Genomic DNA, 17225 nt, shown 5'->3' on the forward strand with positions numbered 1-17225 from the left:
CCTTTCCCACTTTGTTTGATATTTTTCACATTACTGCGCCACACATATTATAAGCACAGACATTATACGAGTTTTGTAGCGTGTGATTTCAGATCGTTAGGAAGAGGGCTTTGCTTTTCAATAGCCTACAGATGCCACAGGTAGTAGTTGGAAACAGGTAAACTTCATTTAATATTCAGGCTGATCCTAGGCAACTTTACAGCTTCGAAATTTTAGTCGCCCAAAGTGACTAAATATAAAGCAGTTATTTTTATTACCTTCATCAAGTAGAATAACATTGTGTATGAAATTGCGTATTAACTTTTCAAGTTGCTTCACGAACTAAAATTTTCGACTAACACTGTAACTCTCCAAATTAAAAAAAAAAAATAGTTTCTTCCTTTGTGTTTGTTACATCTCTTCGAAAAGTAAACTCGTATAATGGCCGATGAGGAAGATCCATGGGGTTTCGATGAAGGTGATAGCGAGCCAGCCGCTGCCGCTGCCCCTGCTGCTGCCGCTTCTCCTGCCCCTGCCGCTGCAGGTGGTACGCCGGCCCCTGCGGAGGGTGGCGCTGAGAGTGCACCAGTTGAAGGCGAAGCTGGACCAGCAGCCGCCGAAGAGGAGGCAGCACCACCACCACCGCCGCCAGAAGATGATGGCTACCGGAAGCCAGTGCAATTATATCGTCACTGGGTGAGGTAAGTGTGGCCGGACCTCTACTCTAGTAAATATTTTAAGCAGAAGATTTTTATACGCAAATGCATTGATCGAATTTCAACTTTAAACTTTCCGTTTTTGTTTTTGTAGACCACAATTCTTGCAGTATAAATACATGTACAACTACAGAACAAATTACTATGATGACGTTATTGATTACTTGGATAAGAAGCAAGTTGGCGTACCAAGAGAAATACCAAGAGCACAAACCTGGGCTGAACGTGTGCTCCGATCAAGCAACACTGGGTAGTTAGTATGCATTTTCGATTACAAATCTGTCTTTGGGTTTTTTATAGATAATCAATAAAAATTTGCATTTGCATGCGTTTGGCAAAAAACATATGTATTTTAACTTTTCAATATTTTCAAAGTTACTAATGTTTCTTTTTGTATATTGCCTGCGATTTCAGTGGACGCGACCTTGATTCGTACACATCTTCAGGCAAAAGGGATAAGCATCTTGTTCAAACTTTGGCTGCCTCGATTCGCACACATAATTATCACACTAAAGCTTATATTAACCAGAAATATGCACATGTTCTATAAATGAAACAAAATAAATTAAAGTACCTATCTAAATACATATGTACATAAACATACATACATACATACATACGTACATAAATATGAATAACAACTAAAAAGTTAGTTAAAATTGTAGTACAATTTATTTATAAGGAGATGTTTACCTATTTACGTTACGAATAAAGTGGGAGCTTGTCGCTATAATACTCTTTTGATATATTGAAAATCTTTTTATTTCACTTAGTTGGGAAATTTTGTAAGGTACTGATCCTTCAGAGGTGTAATATAGAAATTTTTATCAGTAAAAGCAAGAGACTTTGTTTTGAAATAGACCGCGTTTGCAACTTTATTATCGATTAAGTCATCGATATATGCATTTATCGGTATATTCATCGATTTGCTTATCGATATGCCTTCCAAGCGATCGCTATGAGGTTGTAATTCCAATTCGCTGTCTAAATTGAGCCTCGCAAACATACGAAATCGAACCCAGCCAAAGCGAAATTCGAAGTTCGCTCGGCGTCATTTCGTGCCGATAGGCGATGGCAGTAGTACATTCCAAAGGCAGTTGTAGGGGTCGTAGGAAGGTAATTCAATTTTTTTTTTTTCCCAATGTATGTAGGAGTTCGTTTTTTTTACATTTTTCGCCGCATCTTCGGCATTTACAGTCAGATTTTAAGGTATTTATGATATATCGAGGTTCTTGTCTAGAGAATAAAATGGATAAAATGTTTTTTGTTCTGAAATGCATTGAACCGAAGTTCGTAGCTTTAGTACTTACCCATCATATCTCAGTTCTTAGAAGCCTTATGTACCACCCTAGTGTCAGCTAATTAAAGCACATGAAAAATTATTAAACTTTTGCTCAGGAAATATTTCCATTATTCCAGTAGAAATGTTAAAAAAAAATCGTTTTATTGCCGAATGCAACCGAAAAATTTAAAAAGAGTACCACTAGGCGTAGCTAAAAAAATTTCTAAATCGCCTTGCAAACAAATAAATTAGCTGTCTTATACTATGTTCTGACCGACATCGAAAACATGTTTTCGTTGCTAAAACTGGTTTTCGACCTAAAACTTGTGTTTTCGTTCATGTAAAATCTGTCAAACGAAAACCAGTTTTCGCTGAAAACCACTTGAAAACTTACATTGCACTCATTGCAATCGGTTTGTGCACTAGTTTTTTTCCATTATTTATCGCAGTGGAAGTTATATTTTATCAGATTTAATACGCCATTTCGGATTTATTCTTAATTGGCTGGCCAANTGCACTCATTGCAATCGGTTTGTGCACTAGTTTTTTTCCATTATTTATCGAAGTGGAAGTTATATTTTATCAGATTTAATACGCCATTTCGGATTTATTCTTAATTGGCTGGCCATAGTAAAATTAGAATGGAAGTAAAAGGTTGTTAATGAAAAAAAATGAAGGAAAAGTATTCTGGTTTTGTTTTTGTGTAGCAAAACGGTAAACAAAGGATGTAAGAAATGTCAACGAACGGTGTGAACAGCATTCAGCCCACAATCCCAAAACTCGTTTTCAAAGTGTTTTCGTTGTCGGTCAGAACATGGTATTAACGTGTATCTGACTTTATCCACTACAGCGCGAGCATACATGTATACCCTGTAGTCAAATGTACTAGTTGTGAAATACCTCACAACTAGTATGAACCGCATGCCCAACTAGTCAGCCAACTATCTTTTTGCCATGCAATCAACTGGTATTTTTAACATGGGGATGGCCTACGGGATGGCAATTATAAGAGTTTGGTTAGAAATATACCATATATATGTATATCTAAACAATACTTTGGAAGTAAAAAAATAAAATGAATTCATGAATATACAATACAAAACTTTTGATTACGTACACTTTAATACACTATACTTTTTTATTTAGCAATAGATACTATATTTTCATATTTTTTAATCACATTGAATATGGAAAAGAAAACATTTTAGTTAAAAATAAAACGAATTTCATTAGTTCATTTTTGAGTAAACTAAAATAAAAATAAAAGTTTTCATTCAAATAAATTTAATTCATTAACATTGCACATTTCAGTCCTTTCTTTTTTAAATTTTTAAAAAGTAATAATTAATGTTTAAAATTTGAGATTTGGATAAGAATAAAATAAATAAATAATTCAAGCAGTTATTAAATGCTCTTAATCTTTTTTGTATACTTTGGCTTGTTGATTGGTGATTAAAATTAATCAAATAATTATATTAATTTTGTAATTAAAAAAAGTCAAAAATAATTGAAAATTATCAAAAATAACAAAATAACGATGTAGTTATAATTAACGAATTAATTAAAAAAATTGATTTAAGTAATTAATTATTAATCACTAAAAGCTGCTAATATCGGTATTTAATCATTAAACGGTTATTAAAAAAAAAATGCTTTAATTAATAATCATTATGAATATTAATCATTATTTAACAGGTATGGTATAATTGCGAATACGTACTCGCTTTATCGGTTTACAATATACCCAAATAAAATTTATAATATTTTGCATAAATCGTTTTGCACCTGGTACAAGTCTGGTCATTTTCGAACTAGTTCGGTTTCAGTGTGGAAATTCTAGTTGTTAACTAGTATTTTTCCTGACTAGTTTGAGGTTTGACTGCAGGGTATTGACTTATCCTAAACTCAGTTACTCAATTAAAACCTGATTAATAGTAAATATTAGCTTTCTTAATTGTTAAATTCTTTTAGTTTAATTAAATTAATTCTCTATGCCAGCAAAGTATGTTTCGCAGTTTTAGATCTTTGAATGTTTAATTGCGTAAAATAACCTCAATTCGAACTTCAGATTCAGAGGTCCCCCATGCGTATACGTAACTTTTCTATTATTGTAAAATACTAGTCTAAAAAAAATATATTTTGCTCGACCTCAGGTGTAATCAAATTGTGCATATTTGGCGGCAACTTAAAGCCTGAAAATATGTTTTAAATGTTGCTGTTTAAAATAGTACTAAGTATCTAGTACAGCAAAATGATAGAACAATACCTACACATTTTAGGTAGCAATCTTCGAATCTAGGATCCTCGGATTTCTAAATCCCTAAACTAAAAAAAAAATTTTTATAATTATCGGCAACATCAAAAATTAGAAATTAAAAAAAATTTGATTCAATTGTGCGTATGTATTTCTTTTGACTAGCCGACAATAACGAGAAGTTTACACTTTAACGAAATATTGCATTGCTTTTACCTTTAAGTATGTGCATATTTATTTATTTGAAAAAAGCTTTCGTAGCAAAGAGCTTACAAATTTCGCCATTAATTTGTTCAAAAAAATCTCAATAGCATGAGGGTACACGGTCTCTTTATTTTATGCACCTCGACCAGAAATTGTTTTCTTTAATTTGATATTTTTCTTTGGTATTTCTTATTATTAAATATGATATTTATGCATGTATATACATATGTATAGTATATATCTATTTTATTTAGGTGATTCTTTTAAAATGTGAAACTCGAGGTTTGAAAATATTTTTCATTCAAATTCTGCTAATTTAGCTAAACGTTTTAAACTTTCGCGCAGAACAGGTAATGACTTGGATTTGGATTTCACAAAATGGGAATCTAATTTTCGTTTTAATTGGCCAGTAATTTACTTGTGAGGATGTCGAAACCTTCCAAATTTTCAAATAAAAGAACTAGTAAAAATTAAATTAAGAATTTACGTTCTTTAATAAAATTAAAAACAACATTTTTTTATTTTGGTAGTAAAAGGCTCACATAGACAGATATTTTCGTCCATAATGATGAGTAGGTAGGCATTATATCAAGAATCCATCGACACCTTCTTAGCGAATTTGAGGATTTTAAAGAGCGCGCCTTTATTGCTTGCTCTAGGTTAGTGAGAAACGCCACACCAAAGCAGTTCAGACGTAAATTTACCAGCGCTGGAAAATGGTACACCATGTGCTCCACCGTTTCATTTTCCATTTCGCACTTCCGCCAGTTATCACTACTAGCCAAACCTATTTTAAGTGTGGGTTTACGGTGTTTATATGAGGCGATTTTAGAGGCAACTTTTTGTTGAAAACAAAAATCGCCTGGTGTGAACGGCCTTTCAACTTATCGCTTCCAATGAAGTTGGGGGAAGCGAATTTATGGTTCAACTAATCGCCTCTAAAATTGCTTGTAAAACCAACTATTTTGAACACCGTAGGCTTAAAAAAAGGAGCAGGTTATCGATTTTTCGGAATATATTTTTATTTAAGTTTGTATGTTACCGGATAACTTTGCACCACTTGAACCGTTTTCGATAACTATTTTTATCGGGAATGTGGTACGTCAAGGGCGGTCACATACTAATTTGGTTTAGTTCCGAGCATTGCATCATGAAAAAATAACGGTACTTCTAAACTTTTAATCGACTTTAAAGAAAAGGAGGAATGTTATCAGTTAATTGGTTTTTATTTTACATACATATGTATGTTACCGGTTAGAAGCTCGGCCAAACACTAACATATGTGTAAGCGCCAATCTATTTTTATTATTATTATGTTACCGGTTAACTTTGGACCACATGATTTTCGATAATTATTTTTAATCGTAAATGTGGTACTTCAATGGTGGTCCTATACTAATTTGGATTAGTTCCGATTATTGAAAAAATTAACGGTACTTTTAAATTTGTTATACTAGAATTGAAGTCGGAGCATGAAAACATTAAAGGGTACGTCTAGGTTTGTATAAGAGAATTGAAATCGGTCGTTTTTCTTCAAAATTAGTTGTTTTATTTTTTTATTACTGAAAATTGGTTTCATCGATTTTTGTCCGTAACTTAGGGTGGTCCAAAAATACATGCAGGGAAAAAGTTTAAAATGTTAAGCGGTCACCCCTAGAATTTTTCCAAATGGAAAACAATAATACCCGTTTTTTATAACAAAAAAGATATTTAGTACTGCCTCAAGGTCCATGAAGTTTTTCAAGTATCTTATTTTCGATCGGAAATTTCTGCTTCTCTTTAGGTTACTTCCAATAACAATACCCAATTGTTTATTTAACCATTCATTAACTATTTTTTATAGATCCGCCTAAAAACCCCAAAAAATGTAATAGGGTCCCATAAAAAATTGTCGGTATTAAAAAATGGTAAAATAAGCGATTCCCATAAAAAATACATGGACAACTTCATGGGCTTTGAGGCAGTTCTAAATGTAATTTTTTTAGCAAAAGAACTGGTATACTTTTTTCCATTTAGAAACATCCTCAGGGGTGAGAGCTTAGCATTTAAAATTTTTTTTTTTTTTTACCACCCTAATGCATATGCATACAAATACAATTGTATGCAGCAGAGCGTGTGGGTAAACAGATTTTTGTATACTTTCACATTTTTAGTGGAAATGTGGACGTAAAAAATGTAGTCGCCATATGTACACAAGTATATGTATATATGTAGTATATAGATTTGTATATATGTAAATACACTTGCTCTATTTTACAAGTATTATTTTGTCGCTGTTAACATTGGAACCTGGAGAATATTAACACAAATTGCTCTTTTGTTTATACGAATCTGCAGTAAACAAAGTACAACGACATGCAGAGGCGTATATTTACAACCTATATTTATATACATATACATATATATTAGCGTGGGCCGAAAATCCGCTTTTTTAGAATTTTGATTGGTAATAGCAAAAATATGGTTCATTATGCTTTAAAAAAATCTGTGTGAAATTTGGAATTTTGTGGCCAATATCCTAGGCTCACCCAAGCCCATCAAAGTTCAATATGCGCAAAAAATAAAAATTAATAAATAAATTAATTAATATATTCTTTTACTAAAATTTGCAATAATCTTCGAAAGTATTAGTCTACATAATTTGGTATATGGACCTTTTTTTGTAGAGAATCGAAGTAAGCTAAGAAATTTTTTTTTTTAGTACTTGCACTTTGATGGACTTGGGCGTGCCTAGTATATTGACGAAAAGTTTTCACATTTCACACTATATCCATATCTTAGCAATTACCAAACAAAATTCTAAAAAAGCGGATTTTCGGCCCACGCTAATATATAATATGTATGTACAATGATGCATATAGATATGTATGTACGTAAGTAAGTACATAAATGTATACATATAGATACATATATACATACATAGTTATGTACTATATATTAACATTTGTTTATGCAATAGCATGCTCCTATTTGCGTGAAATCGAAATCGCCGGCAAACTACACTCAGCGTATTCGAAATCAACTTACTCTGAGAAGAGAAAATTTCAAATAACCAAATACATATGTAGTACTCGTACAATACCAATTTCAAGAACCAATTTCAACTTTTCTTAATTTTTTGCATACGAAGTATGAGAAATATGTGGAAAATTAGCTTTTCTATTGAGCGTTAAGTAGGTAGGCTTAAGGTGAATTAGCTAATTATAGTACAATGTGTACACGCTGCATGCATACGAGTATGTATGTATGTATGTACATATGGCAGTTTATGCGAAACTTTTTGAATGCTACAAAAAACAATACTAAAACTATGTACTCCCTAGTTATAAGAATTTCTAGGAAACGGCATTTTTTTTTTTGTTCTTTATTTAAAGAGGGCATACGATGTGTAACTGTTCTTGAACTCGTCTGAAAGTTTTGGTGTCACATAACAATTAGCAATTTTTCGAAGCAGGGACGAATCCCATCTATAGAGGTTTTAGCTTGAGCAGGAAAATTTCTGAGTAGGCCTCCCATGATAACTCAAGAGCTGAAATGGCATATCCTTTGCCCAACCTCATACAGCTCTAACAAATCTTACGAGTAATTAAGCTCTAAAAAACTGAACAAAGTGGGAACTCCGAAGCAACAATATTTGGTAGAGTAAAACGGGGATTACATATTTCTGTAAGCACTTAAGGATGTTGCTGTTGTATTAAAGTTCATAAGCATTACTTTCGATCAGTGATTTTACAGATGCACTATAATTTACTGGTTAACTTTCTATATATACAGAGTCAACTACTCACCTTAGAGTGTGATTTATTTATTACTGCAATCCAAAAACTGGGTTGTCTTCAAATCAAATTTTATAAGGAATAACAGAAGTGTATTCTAAAATTTATCAAAAAAGTCACTACTACTTACATGTATGTAGTATTTCTGGGTGTTCTTATAAGACACAGGAATATTCTTATGCCTAGTCACATTATTTCAAAGCGTAATGTCAGCGCAATACCGACACTTATGTACATACGTCCTCGTTTGTGTACTCTGAGCAACGTAGACAAACCATGAACAAGATGCGGTATTTAACTCGTGTGGAGTTCACCGAAATCAGCAGTGCATATCATCCAATAGATGATCTTAGTTGCGAGTCATGTAGGCACTATCACAATGGAAAAGTCTGATATACCCGGATTACGTAAAATTTACCAAGATTGAGCCTCCCTGAACCTATGGGAAAACATATATCTATTTTCCAAACTGAAACGTACGCTATAGAAAGATGCGCACACTTTAATATCAAGCGAAAGTACTGAAATCAGAACATCAGAACTCATCAGGTAATATCTAAACTGGTGATAGAGTGCCTTGAAAAGTGGGCTGTGCATTTTCTGGATTCCGGCACATATTGATATTGAAGGAAGCGAGATTTTGCAGGACGGATATCGAGACTGCACGACACATATTGGAAAGATGTCTACACTCATGCACAAGCGCAAAATGATTAGACACTTGGATGAACATTTAATAACAGAGGGCATAGTGAAATCTAGACATTTAAGCCCAATACTAAAGATTCTCTCGGATACTGGGTTAATAAGCGCACTACACAAATCCATGAAAGGGGCACAATAGATCTTAAGATCGCAGTACTTTGTCCCCTACAATAATAATACGTAATAATTGTACGAGCTTTCATAGTCATAGTCAAACTTGGATCTATGAGGGGTAATGAAAGCAGGCATGCCCATGAAGACAATAGAATCATAAATCAACTGCTCAATGGCCTGTTTGTTTTCTTGATATGAACAATTGGCGGAACTTCTCAAAGCGAAGAAGCAAAATAAAAGTTTTTTTGTTTTGGTTCGGGACCAAATCGACTAAGAATTGTGAAACCAAATAAGCTTAAAACGGTAGCCAACTTAAACATATCGTACCAGATTGTTTTGTGCTCATCCAGCGTAATTTTATATTCCTTAGCTGAACCTAGCCATACTGATTATAACAAAACTTAAATGAAATTTGCTTTAATAGTCTTTTATTTGATTTTAGACTTCTTATTCTTATTCTTGTTAATTATGTAGATATTTTCCAAAATCTATGAGTACTTATCTTCTCTTAGGCACTTGTTTAGGGTATCTTAATAATTCACGCACACCAACCATTTCTGGTTTATTTATACTCATTAATGAATAGAAGAAGAATAACGAATAGTGAAATTTTGTGTGTTACGCTTTAATACGTGCGAAATTCTATTACATATCTACATATGAATGTATACATTTCTGTAAATACATACATAAATCTATACCTATGCTTATGTACTTATACTTATACTTGTAGGTGAGTATGTACATACATAATGTATATTGAAATATATATATATACAAATATATAAGATGTGAAATGTGTGATTAATAAGAGTACGTTGTGATCTATTTTTGAAAGTTCTTCTCAGCTTTTCGAAACATATTGTATTGTATTTTTAAAATTAGTGTGTGATAAGTAACAGAAGAACTGTGAGGTGCAAATATATTTTTCAAGTAAGTTCTCAGGCAATGCAAGTTGAATTAGTGAATCAAAAAAAAAAACGAAACGCAAGAAGAAAGCACATCACTTGAAGGTGGAAAAATTATAATAATTTAAAGTGCTGCTTATAGGGTTTTGAAGTGAAAATTTTGAAATTTTTTCTAGTCTTTAAAAGGTGAAGGTGCCCTGCAGGGTGTACCTGTAAAATTTTATTATATAATACTGAAGAGGAGAAATTATAAATTTTAAGATAAGTGCGTAAGCGGTAAAAGTGTTCAAAATGATTAGATACAATATTTATAGTGTGTTTTTTTTTTTTATTTAGAAGAAATTTATAAATTTTTTTAGGTTTAAAGTTGGAGTGAATTGACAAATAAAACGCCGTGAAAAGCTATTTGGACATGACATTGCTTAATCTACATATCCTAAACGAAAATTTTAATCTGTGAAAAATGAAATTATATTTCTAAAAATACAGTGACGTGCATATGTATGTATATATGTATGTATGACTGTATACATGTTTATTTTAATTACTCGGTATATGGACTTCTTTCGTATACTGTGCGGCTGAACTTAATTCTGGTTAAAAATACAATAAATTTAACCAGCGTAAGGGCTTACATACAGTTTTGAACTCTCATTAGACATGCAAGACATTTATAAATATTGCAAAGAGGGGAGCACTAAATCGACGAGAAAATAAATGACACATTTTCAGCTTTTCTCCATTGGTGACAAAACTAATTTCATTCATTCCGGGGTTTTCCACGTAAAGAGTGCTGAAAATGTGTAATATTTATATGTGTATACATATGTATGTATATATACATATTTACATACATAAGGAAATACACTTTTCACATTTTTTTTTGATAAAAATATGTCTTAGTTTGGCAACTGATTTTTTTTTTTATAAAGCGACATTAATATGTACATACACTATGTGCAAAACTGAATACCGGGTGGGTTTTGTGAAATATTTGCAAGGTTTATAAAATTTAAATTCTTTTTTTATTTATTTCATAAAAATATGGTTCACGCTTTAACCAAAACCATATAAGACAAACAGAGCTAAGAAAAATTCAATAAATAAATTTTCATAAAATTTTTTGAATTTTTTAATGTGAATTTTTAAAACTTTTCGGGTATTCAGCAAACCTGTTAAGTTTTAGTACAATAAAGTGCAGGTTTCTGCGGGTTTTTTCATGCAACAAGTGCAAATTATTAAAACTAGCGTTGATTTTTAATAAATTTTTTTGGTGACAACTTTTCGCACTTTTTTCCAAATAAACATGAATTGCTTATGGAAGAACGCGCAAGACCGTTCAACGCCAGTTTTTGTAATTTGCAAAATCAAAGCGATTTTTCAGTTGCTTAAAACTTGCACTTTATTATTCTAAAATGTAACAGGCTATAAAACTGTACTACCATATTTTTATTAAAAAAAACAACAAACAATTTTTAATTTTATAAATCTTGCAATTATCTAACAAAAACTAACATGTATTCAGCTTTGTAATATAGTGTGTACACATATGTATGTAAATTAGAATGCATCACCCTCATAAAAAAGTCTTCTATATAAGTTTTATTGCTTTTAAGACTTCTGTTAAAGTGTTTCAGAAAATAATAAGATTTACGTGAGTTGTATATATTTGAAAACAACTAAAAATATATAGTTATTTATAAATAAAATTATTTTTAAAAAATATTTTTCTTAAAAATACCTCAGATGATAGATGAGTGTAAAGTTAAAATGCATAAAAATGTTTAAAAATTTTATCAACGGAATCTTAATATTGGCGGAAGTCTTTGAATGTATGTATAAGTAACTCATCTAAACGCGTAAATGCCTCATAACCACGTAAACTTCGTAAACTTACTTAACCTTGTATGGAAAACTTGTTTATTTACGAAGTTTACACGCTTACGAGGCATTTACGCGTTTATATGTATACCCTGATAATAAATTTTATAATTGTGTACCCTGATAACAAATTTTATAATTTCGTGGGAAAACGCGCAAGTTTTTTTTTTATGAGTTACCCTAATGTATATACAGTTGTCCACAAAATAATAGGAGTGCGATATTTTGACCAGTTTTGGCTGTTTGTCTTTTTTTTATTTAATGTTTATTATTTTTTTTTATAAAAGCCTAGCTGGCTATACAACAAACACCATATAAATTCAGATTTTAAACTTATTATAAAAATTATAAAAATTTTGCAATTTTTCACCCAAATTTCAAACTTTTTAATCAGAATCTTTAGAAAAAATTCTGGTATGCAGTTTTGTAGCACATTCAATTCTAGTCTGAAGAAGTGCAAGTTTCAAGCGGCTAAAAAATTCCGTTGATTTTTGAGAATTTTTTTGGTTAAAGGTGTTTCACGTTTTTTCCATACAAAGTATGTCGACAATTTTCTTTTATATGGAGGACACTGCCAGCAAAAAAATTGCCAAAAATCAACGGAATTTTTTAGCCGCTTGAAACTTGCACTTCTTCAGACTAGAATTGAATGTGCTACAAAACTGCATACCAGAATTTTTTTGAAAGATTCTGATTAAAACGTTTGAAATTTGGGTGAAAAATTGCAAAATTTTTATAATTTTTATAATAAGTTTAAAATCTGAATTTATATGGTGTTTGTTGTATAGCCAGCTAGGCTTTTATAAAAAAAAATAATAAACATTAAATAAAAAAAAGACAAACAGCCAAAACTGGTCAAAATATCGCACTCCTATTATTTTGTGGACAACTGTATATACATACAGTGATATGACATTTATTGAGATGAATTAATTAATAATCCTCAGCTTTGATTTATAATCTACATAAATATTGCATTACAATTCAATAATTTTGAGCTTTAGCGTTAAAAAATGATAAGTTGATTTAAAATGATCTGCAATACAATCAATGATATGCAAGTATGTATGTGCTATACCCATGTGCATATCTACAGCTTATGTAGGGTGCGTTCAGAAATGCATCAAGCCAAAGCATCAGTCTCTTTTATTTTTAAACTATAATTGATGGAAATGTTTTGTTTACGCAACAAAGTAACAATTTGGCTATCAACCGTGGTTGCGCATGTTTGACATTTCTTTCAGCTATAGTTTAGAAATCATACATACAGAAATCGTACATTCATACAAAAGGGCGGTCCACAAATTTTTTTTTCGAAATTGCATTGCAAAAACATTTTAGACTCGGGGGTGTACGAACTTTTGTTTGTTTGCTTGTACGGTCTATTTTTTTTTTTAATTTTCGCAAAATTTCACGAGTTTTTTTTTGCTTTCAACGACTTTAATAGACGAAACGCTACAGCTGGTTCAATGTCGTATTTTTTTGGTAGTCTATCGACAAATAGTAGTAGTTGATCGGATCAATGTTACCTGCGGGAAATTCAAAATGTCATGGACTTAATGGTCTACCCTCGTACGCGTAGACCTTTCGGTTCCTAGCGATACCAAAATGGAGATCGAAACCTTAGTTTGTCTTGTAGTAGACATAATTTTGGATGTCAACGGTTTTTGCTAACCTTCGTACTTAAATACATAAAAAAAAAATTACACATAGAAAATTTAAGTTTTCCTTTTTCGACTCTTACGAAACTGCACGGTTCGGATGTATGTAGATAGTTTTGCAAACCTATACGCCATATTGTTTGTGAATTAACATGAGCTATGAGGTCACTAAATGTGTGCAAATGCAAGAAAATAAATTAGTAATAAATCATGTCTGCCAATTTGTCTGCATTCGAAGTATGTATGTATGTATGTGCATTTGCAGAACAATAGTCTAAATGCGGCGGCGGCGGCATGTTGTCATTGGTTCTAAATAAACCGTTAGCTAAATTTAGTAAGATTAGTAGTATGTATATACCAACATTATATGAATGTACATAGGTAATGCAAATAAATATGCGAAATTCATTACTCACTCATAAATGAATGTGAATAAATAAACACATTTTGCATAGATAGTATGTATTGTACAATAGGATATCTAGTATTTTTGTGTAAATTGAGATCTGTTTTGTGAAACGCAACCAACAGTGATTTCTATTTTTACGCCCTTTTCATAAGCGACAATAATGTGTGAGGCTACACATAGCAAATGTGTCCACATTGTAAACCTTTAGCAACTAGGCACCTGTACTAGCTAAATATGCCAAGTGTGATGCGTAGCAAACATATTGCACAAGTACATACATTTATACATATGTATGTATGTATGTACGAAACGGGTGTTCTGAAATGGTGCTTTTTTGCAATAATATAAACTCCCGGCCAGAGGGTAAACACCTCTCTTCGGGCCTGCATATTTGTGATGATTAATGAGTACTTCCTTATACATATCGCTCACTGTCGTCAAAAGAGTCACAACTCAAAATTTGGCATTTTTGAAATTATGCGCTAAAAATGTAAACAGAGCTTTTATTTACCTTTCAGCAAAAGCTATTATAGTTTGTTAAAAAAAAAAAACCTAAGGTTAAGTCGCCCTTCCCCATATGATTAGCATGTGCTACGACATAGCTTTTCGCATTTTCTGACGAAGGTACTACTTTGAGTTGTGACTCTTTTGAAGACGGTGTGCGATATGTACATAAAACGTGGTCCAAAAATGCTTCTGAAAACGGAAAGTCGGAATTTGTATGCTCTCATCACCTAGAATTGTTCTATTCTACCAACGGTGGGCAAACGCTTCTCTTTTTTACCAAACTTGTTTAATTTGGATAAGCGGTTCGTTTATTATCAGGAAATGATTTTGATTTCAAACTTAAAAAAAAATGGCCAAGCTGATTCAAAAAAAAAAAATAACTGTTATTTTCGGTCCCTGCTTCAAAAAAAATGCCTCTAGCTAGTAATTTTCAATAAGTCATTTTCTTGGCAAGCTGAATTAGATAATTCCTCTGACAATAGAAAGCAGATGAGAAGCTGTATTCTCAAAGCAACGGAAGGAAAATAGATCCTTTCCGTAGTACTTAACCTTCAAAAATAATAAAAAAAACTCAAAAAGCCAATTACTTACTTTTGCATACCCAGTGGCTTAAAAGTTCTATTTCGTTCGAATATTGGGGAAAAAATTATAACTTGTTTTGTCATTCTTAAACATCTTTCAGAATGTCCAGTTATCGCCCACGACGAACTCGCATTTATGGTGCCAACTATGATATCGGCGAAAGCTCATATAAAAAACTGCTGGAAAGCATAGATAATAAAAGGGGAGTTGGCAGGTACAAATATTTACATACATATGTATATGTACATACCTACTTATTATCCACTTTTTTCAAATCCTATAAGGACTCTCTAAACTGTGCATATGTATGTATATTTATTTTCTTTCTCGCCAGGAGCATAGACTCACACGTTCCGCTGACGCGAGAAACTAGCTTGCCGCCAAAAGTGACATTCTCACAAGATGAGGATGATTTTGATCGCGAGAAATATAGAGCCTCACTCAGAGCCAAACTACAATTGGATGATGAGGGTAATATTACAACAAACGAAGAAATAGCTGCTATACATTAGTTACACAAGTTAAATAATTTTTGTTTTAAATAGGTGATGATCTTTTTGGTGCCACACTTAAGAAATCGAAGCTGAGACTTGCGGAGCGGAACAAATTCCTCGAAGATGAAGGTATTAGCTATACATACATTTGTACTTTGATTGTGAACTTGATATATTTTTCTGTGCTTGCAATAACTAATACAACTTTTTGTTACATACAGATGAGGATATCTTAGGCTCTGCCTATAAGCCACTAAAATTCAAGGGCATAGACGAATCTGGCGTTGAATCTTCGCTGAAAGCATCACTGAAGTATAGAGCATCTGCGGAACCATTTGAATCATCTTTCAAATCGCTTAAATTGAATGGTGCAGATGAGTCCGCATTCGGCGAGAGTATAAAAAGTAGAGCTTTAAAAGCAATCGAAAGACCCGGCAGAGCGAGGTCAATCTTGAATGACTTAGATGATCAGCAGGTATGTTATCTAATATTAAGAGATACGAATTTTATAATAAATACCTATCTATATTTATCCACCAAAAATTAATATAAATATTTTATTGTACCAGCCAAAGCTCGATGATATGCTCGTGAAAACTGGTTTTAACAGCTTTCACCGTATTTTACACGATAATTGTTAATCGACCACACCGTTAATCTAGTGTATTTAAATAAGCATTTCATTAATCTTACACTTGCAGGAGGCTAGCACATTTTCCTCCAGACGTATCAAGATTAGAAGCGAAAATGTTATTATGGGTGATAGCAGTACTACAACTGAAACTTCCTCACGCATGAAAGCTACTAAAGCTCGCCTCGCTGACCTCGATGCGGAAATGTCCTCGATAAATGATAAGCAAAGCGAACGAGAAAAGCGTAAACATAATTTAAGAAAATTACTAAATGAAAGTGAAGCTGATACCTTTAAGGCTATAGAATTGTAATTGTTGTAATGTTGTGTTATATGATGAGTATGTACTTAAACAAAAAAAAAAAAACAAAATGTGAAAAATAAAATATTTAAGTAAATGTTAACGAAATACAACAGTTTGGGGTGTCGAAAAGATAGTTAGAAGATGGCACATATGTACGAAGTTATTATTTTTTATTGTTTTTATCTGGAATATTAGTCTTAGTACATCTGCCCCATTACTCCCGTCGTCCAATTCGATTCTTCGGTTTACCATACTTGGTACCCTTTGGCAATCATAGATATATGTATCGTCTTCTTCAGTCAGCTTCTTTAGTACGCAGCATACTTCTTCTGTAGCAGTGCTAGTTTCGTTACTTAATAACCACGCGTCGTAATTCTAAAAATTACAATTGGACATTAAGTTTGGTTGAAAGGGACACAACATAGGCACTTGACATGCAAGAAAAAAATTAGGCGTTTCTGTTGAAGTAGAGTGATAATTTTTTCCATGATAAAAACATTACAAGGTAAATTCATTCTCTCATTTCGTCGGCCATGATTTTTTTCTGACGTTTGCCAACATTTTAAAATCATATAAAATTGAAAATAAAAAAATTAAATTGTTCACAATTGTTGTTGTTTGAGATTGAAAGTGAGAATGTGTGTGTGAGTTTGAGTTTTGATTTTAAAATTATATTGTTGGCAAACGTCAGACTGCCTCTTAATGGTTTTACCTTGTTATGTTTTTATCATGATTTTTTCGAAGAGGAAGATCAGAATCTGACGTCTTCAAAAGAATCAGCTTAGGTTTTTCTGTTTTAAGAGAATACGGGGGGAAAA

General features: G+C 32.2%; 2 protein-coding genes across 2 annotated transcripts; both read left to right on the forward strand.

Annotated features, from left to right (window-relative positions):
• The first annotated feature begins 392 nt into the window (after window positions 1–392).
• fln (flightin) lies at window positions 393–1435 on the forward strand. The gene is made up of 3 exons (XM_017621152.1): window positions 393–680; window positions 790–948; window positions 1110–1435. Exons 1-3 carry the CDS (start codon window positions 421–423, stop codon window positions 1243–1245), a joined length of 555 nt encoding a protein of 184 aa, XP_017476641.1. The 5' UTR covers window positions 393–420; the 3' UTR covers window positions 1246–1435.
• Window positions 1436–9860: 8425 nt separating this feature from the next.
• LOC108366689 (uncharacterized) lies at window positions 9861–16508 on the forward strand. Its single transcript, XM_017621153.1, has 6 exons — window positions 9861–9963; window positions 15079–15192; window positions 15313–15449; window positions 15524–15601; window positions 15694–15947; window positions 16174–16508. Exons 2-6 carry the CDS (start codon window positions 15080–15082, stop codon window positions 16414–16416), a joined length of 825 nt encoding a protein of 274 aa, XP_017476642.1. The 5' UTR covers window positions 9861–9963; window position 15079; the 3' UTR covers window positions 16417–16508.
• The last annotated feature ends 717 nt before the right edge of the window (window positions 16509–17225 follow it).

Source organism: Rhagoletis zephyria, unplaced genomic scaffold (assembly GCF_001687245.7).
Source record: "Rhagoletis zephyria isolate East Lansing unplaced genomic scaffold, Rhagoletis_zephyria_1.1 Rzeph_scaffold_02379, whole genome shotgun sequence".
In the NCBI taxonomy this organism is placed as follows: Eukaryota; Metazoa; Arthropoda; class Insecta; order Diptera; family Tephritidae; genus Rhagoletis; species Rhagoletis zephyria.

What these genes read in the sequence shown, in the direction of transcription:
- fln (XM_017621152.1), top strand. Translation starts at nt 421, where the DNA reads ATGGCCGATGAGGAAGATCCATGGGGTTTCGATGAAGGTGATAGCGAG. An exon ending in TTATATCGTCACTGGGTGAG is followed by an intron (nt 681 to 789) that starts GTAAGTGTGGCC and finishes TTGTTTTTGTAG; the next exon opens with ACCACAATTCTTGCAGTATA. An exon ending in CGATCAAGCAACACTGGGTA is followed by an intron (nt 949 to 1,109) that starts GTTAGTATGCAT and finishes CTGCGATTTCAG; the next exon opens with TGGACGCGACCTTGATTCGT.
- LOC108366689 (XM_017621153.1), top strand. Translation starts at nt 15,080, where the DNA reads ATGTCCAGTTATCGCCCACGACGAACTCGCATTTATGGTGCCAACTAT. An exon ending in ACTACAATTGGATGATGAGG is followed by an intron (nt 15,450 to 15,523) that starts GTAATATTACAA and finishes TGTTTTAAATAG; the next exon opens with GTGATGATCTTTTTGGTGCC. An exon ending in CAAATTCCTCGAAGATGAAG is followed by an intron (nt 15,602 to 15,693) that starts GTATTAGCTATA and finishes TGTTACATACAG; the next exon opens with ATGAGGATATCTTAGGCTCT.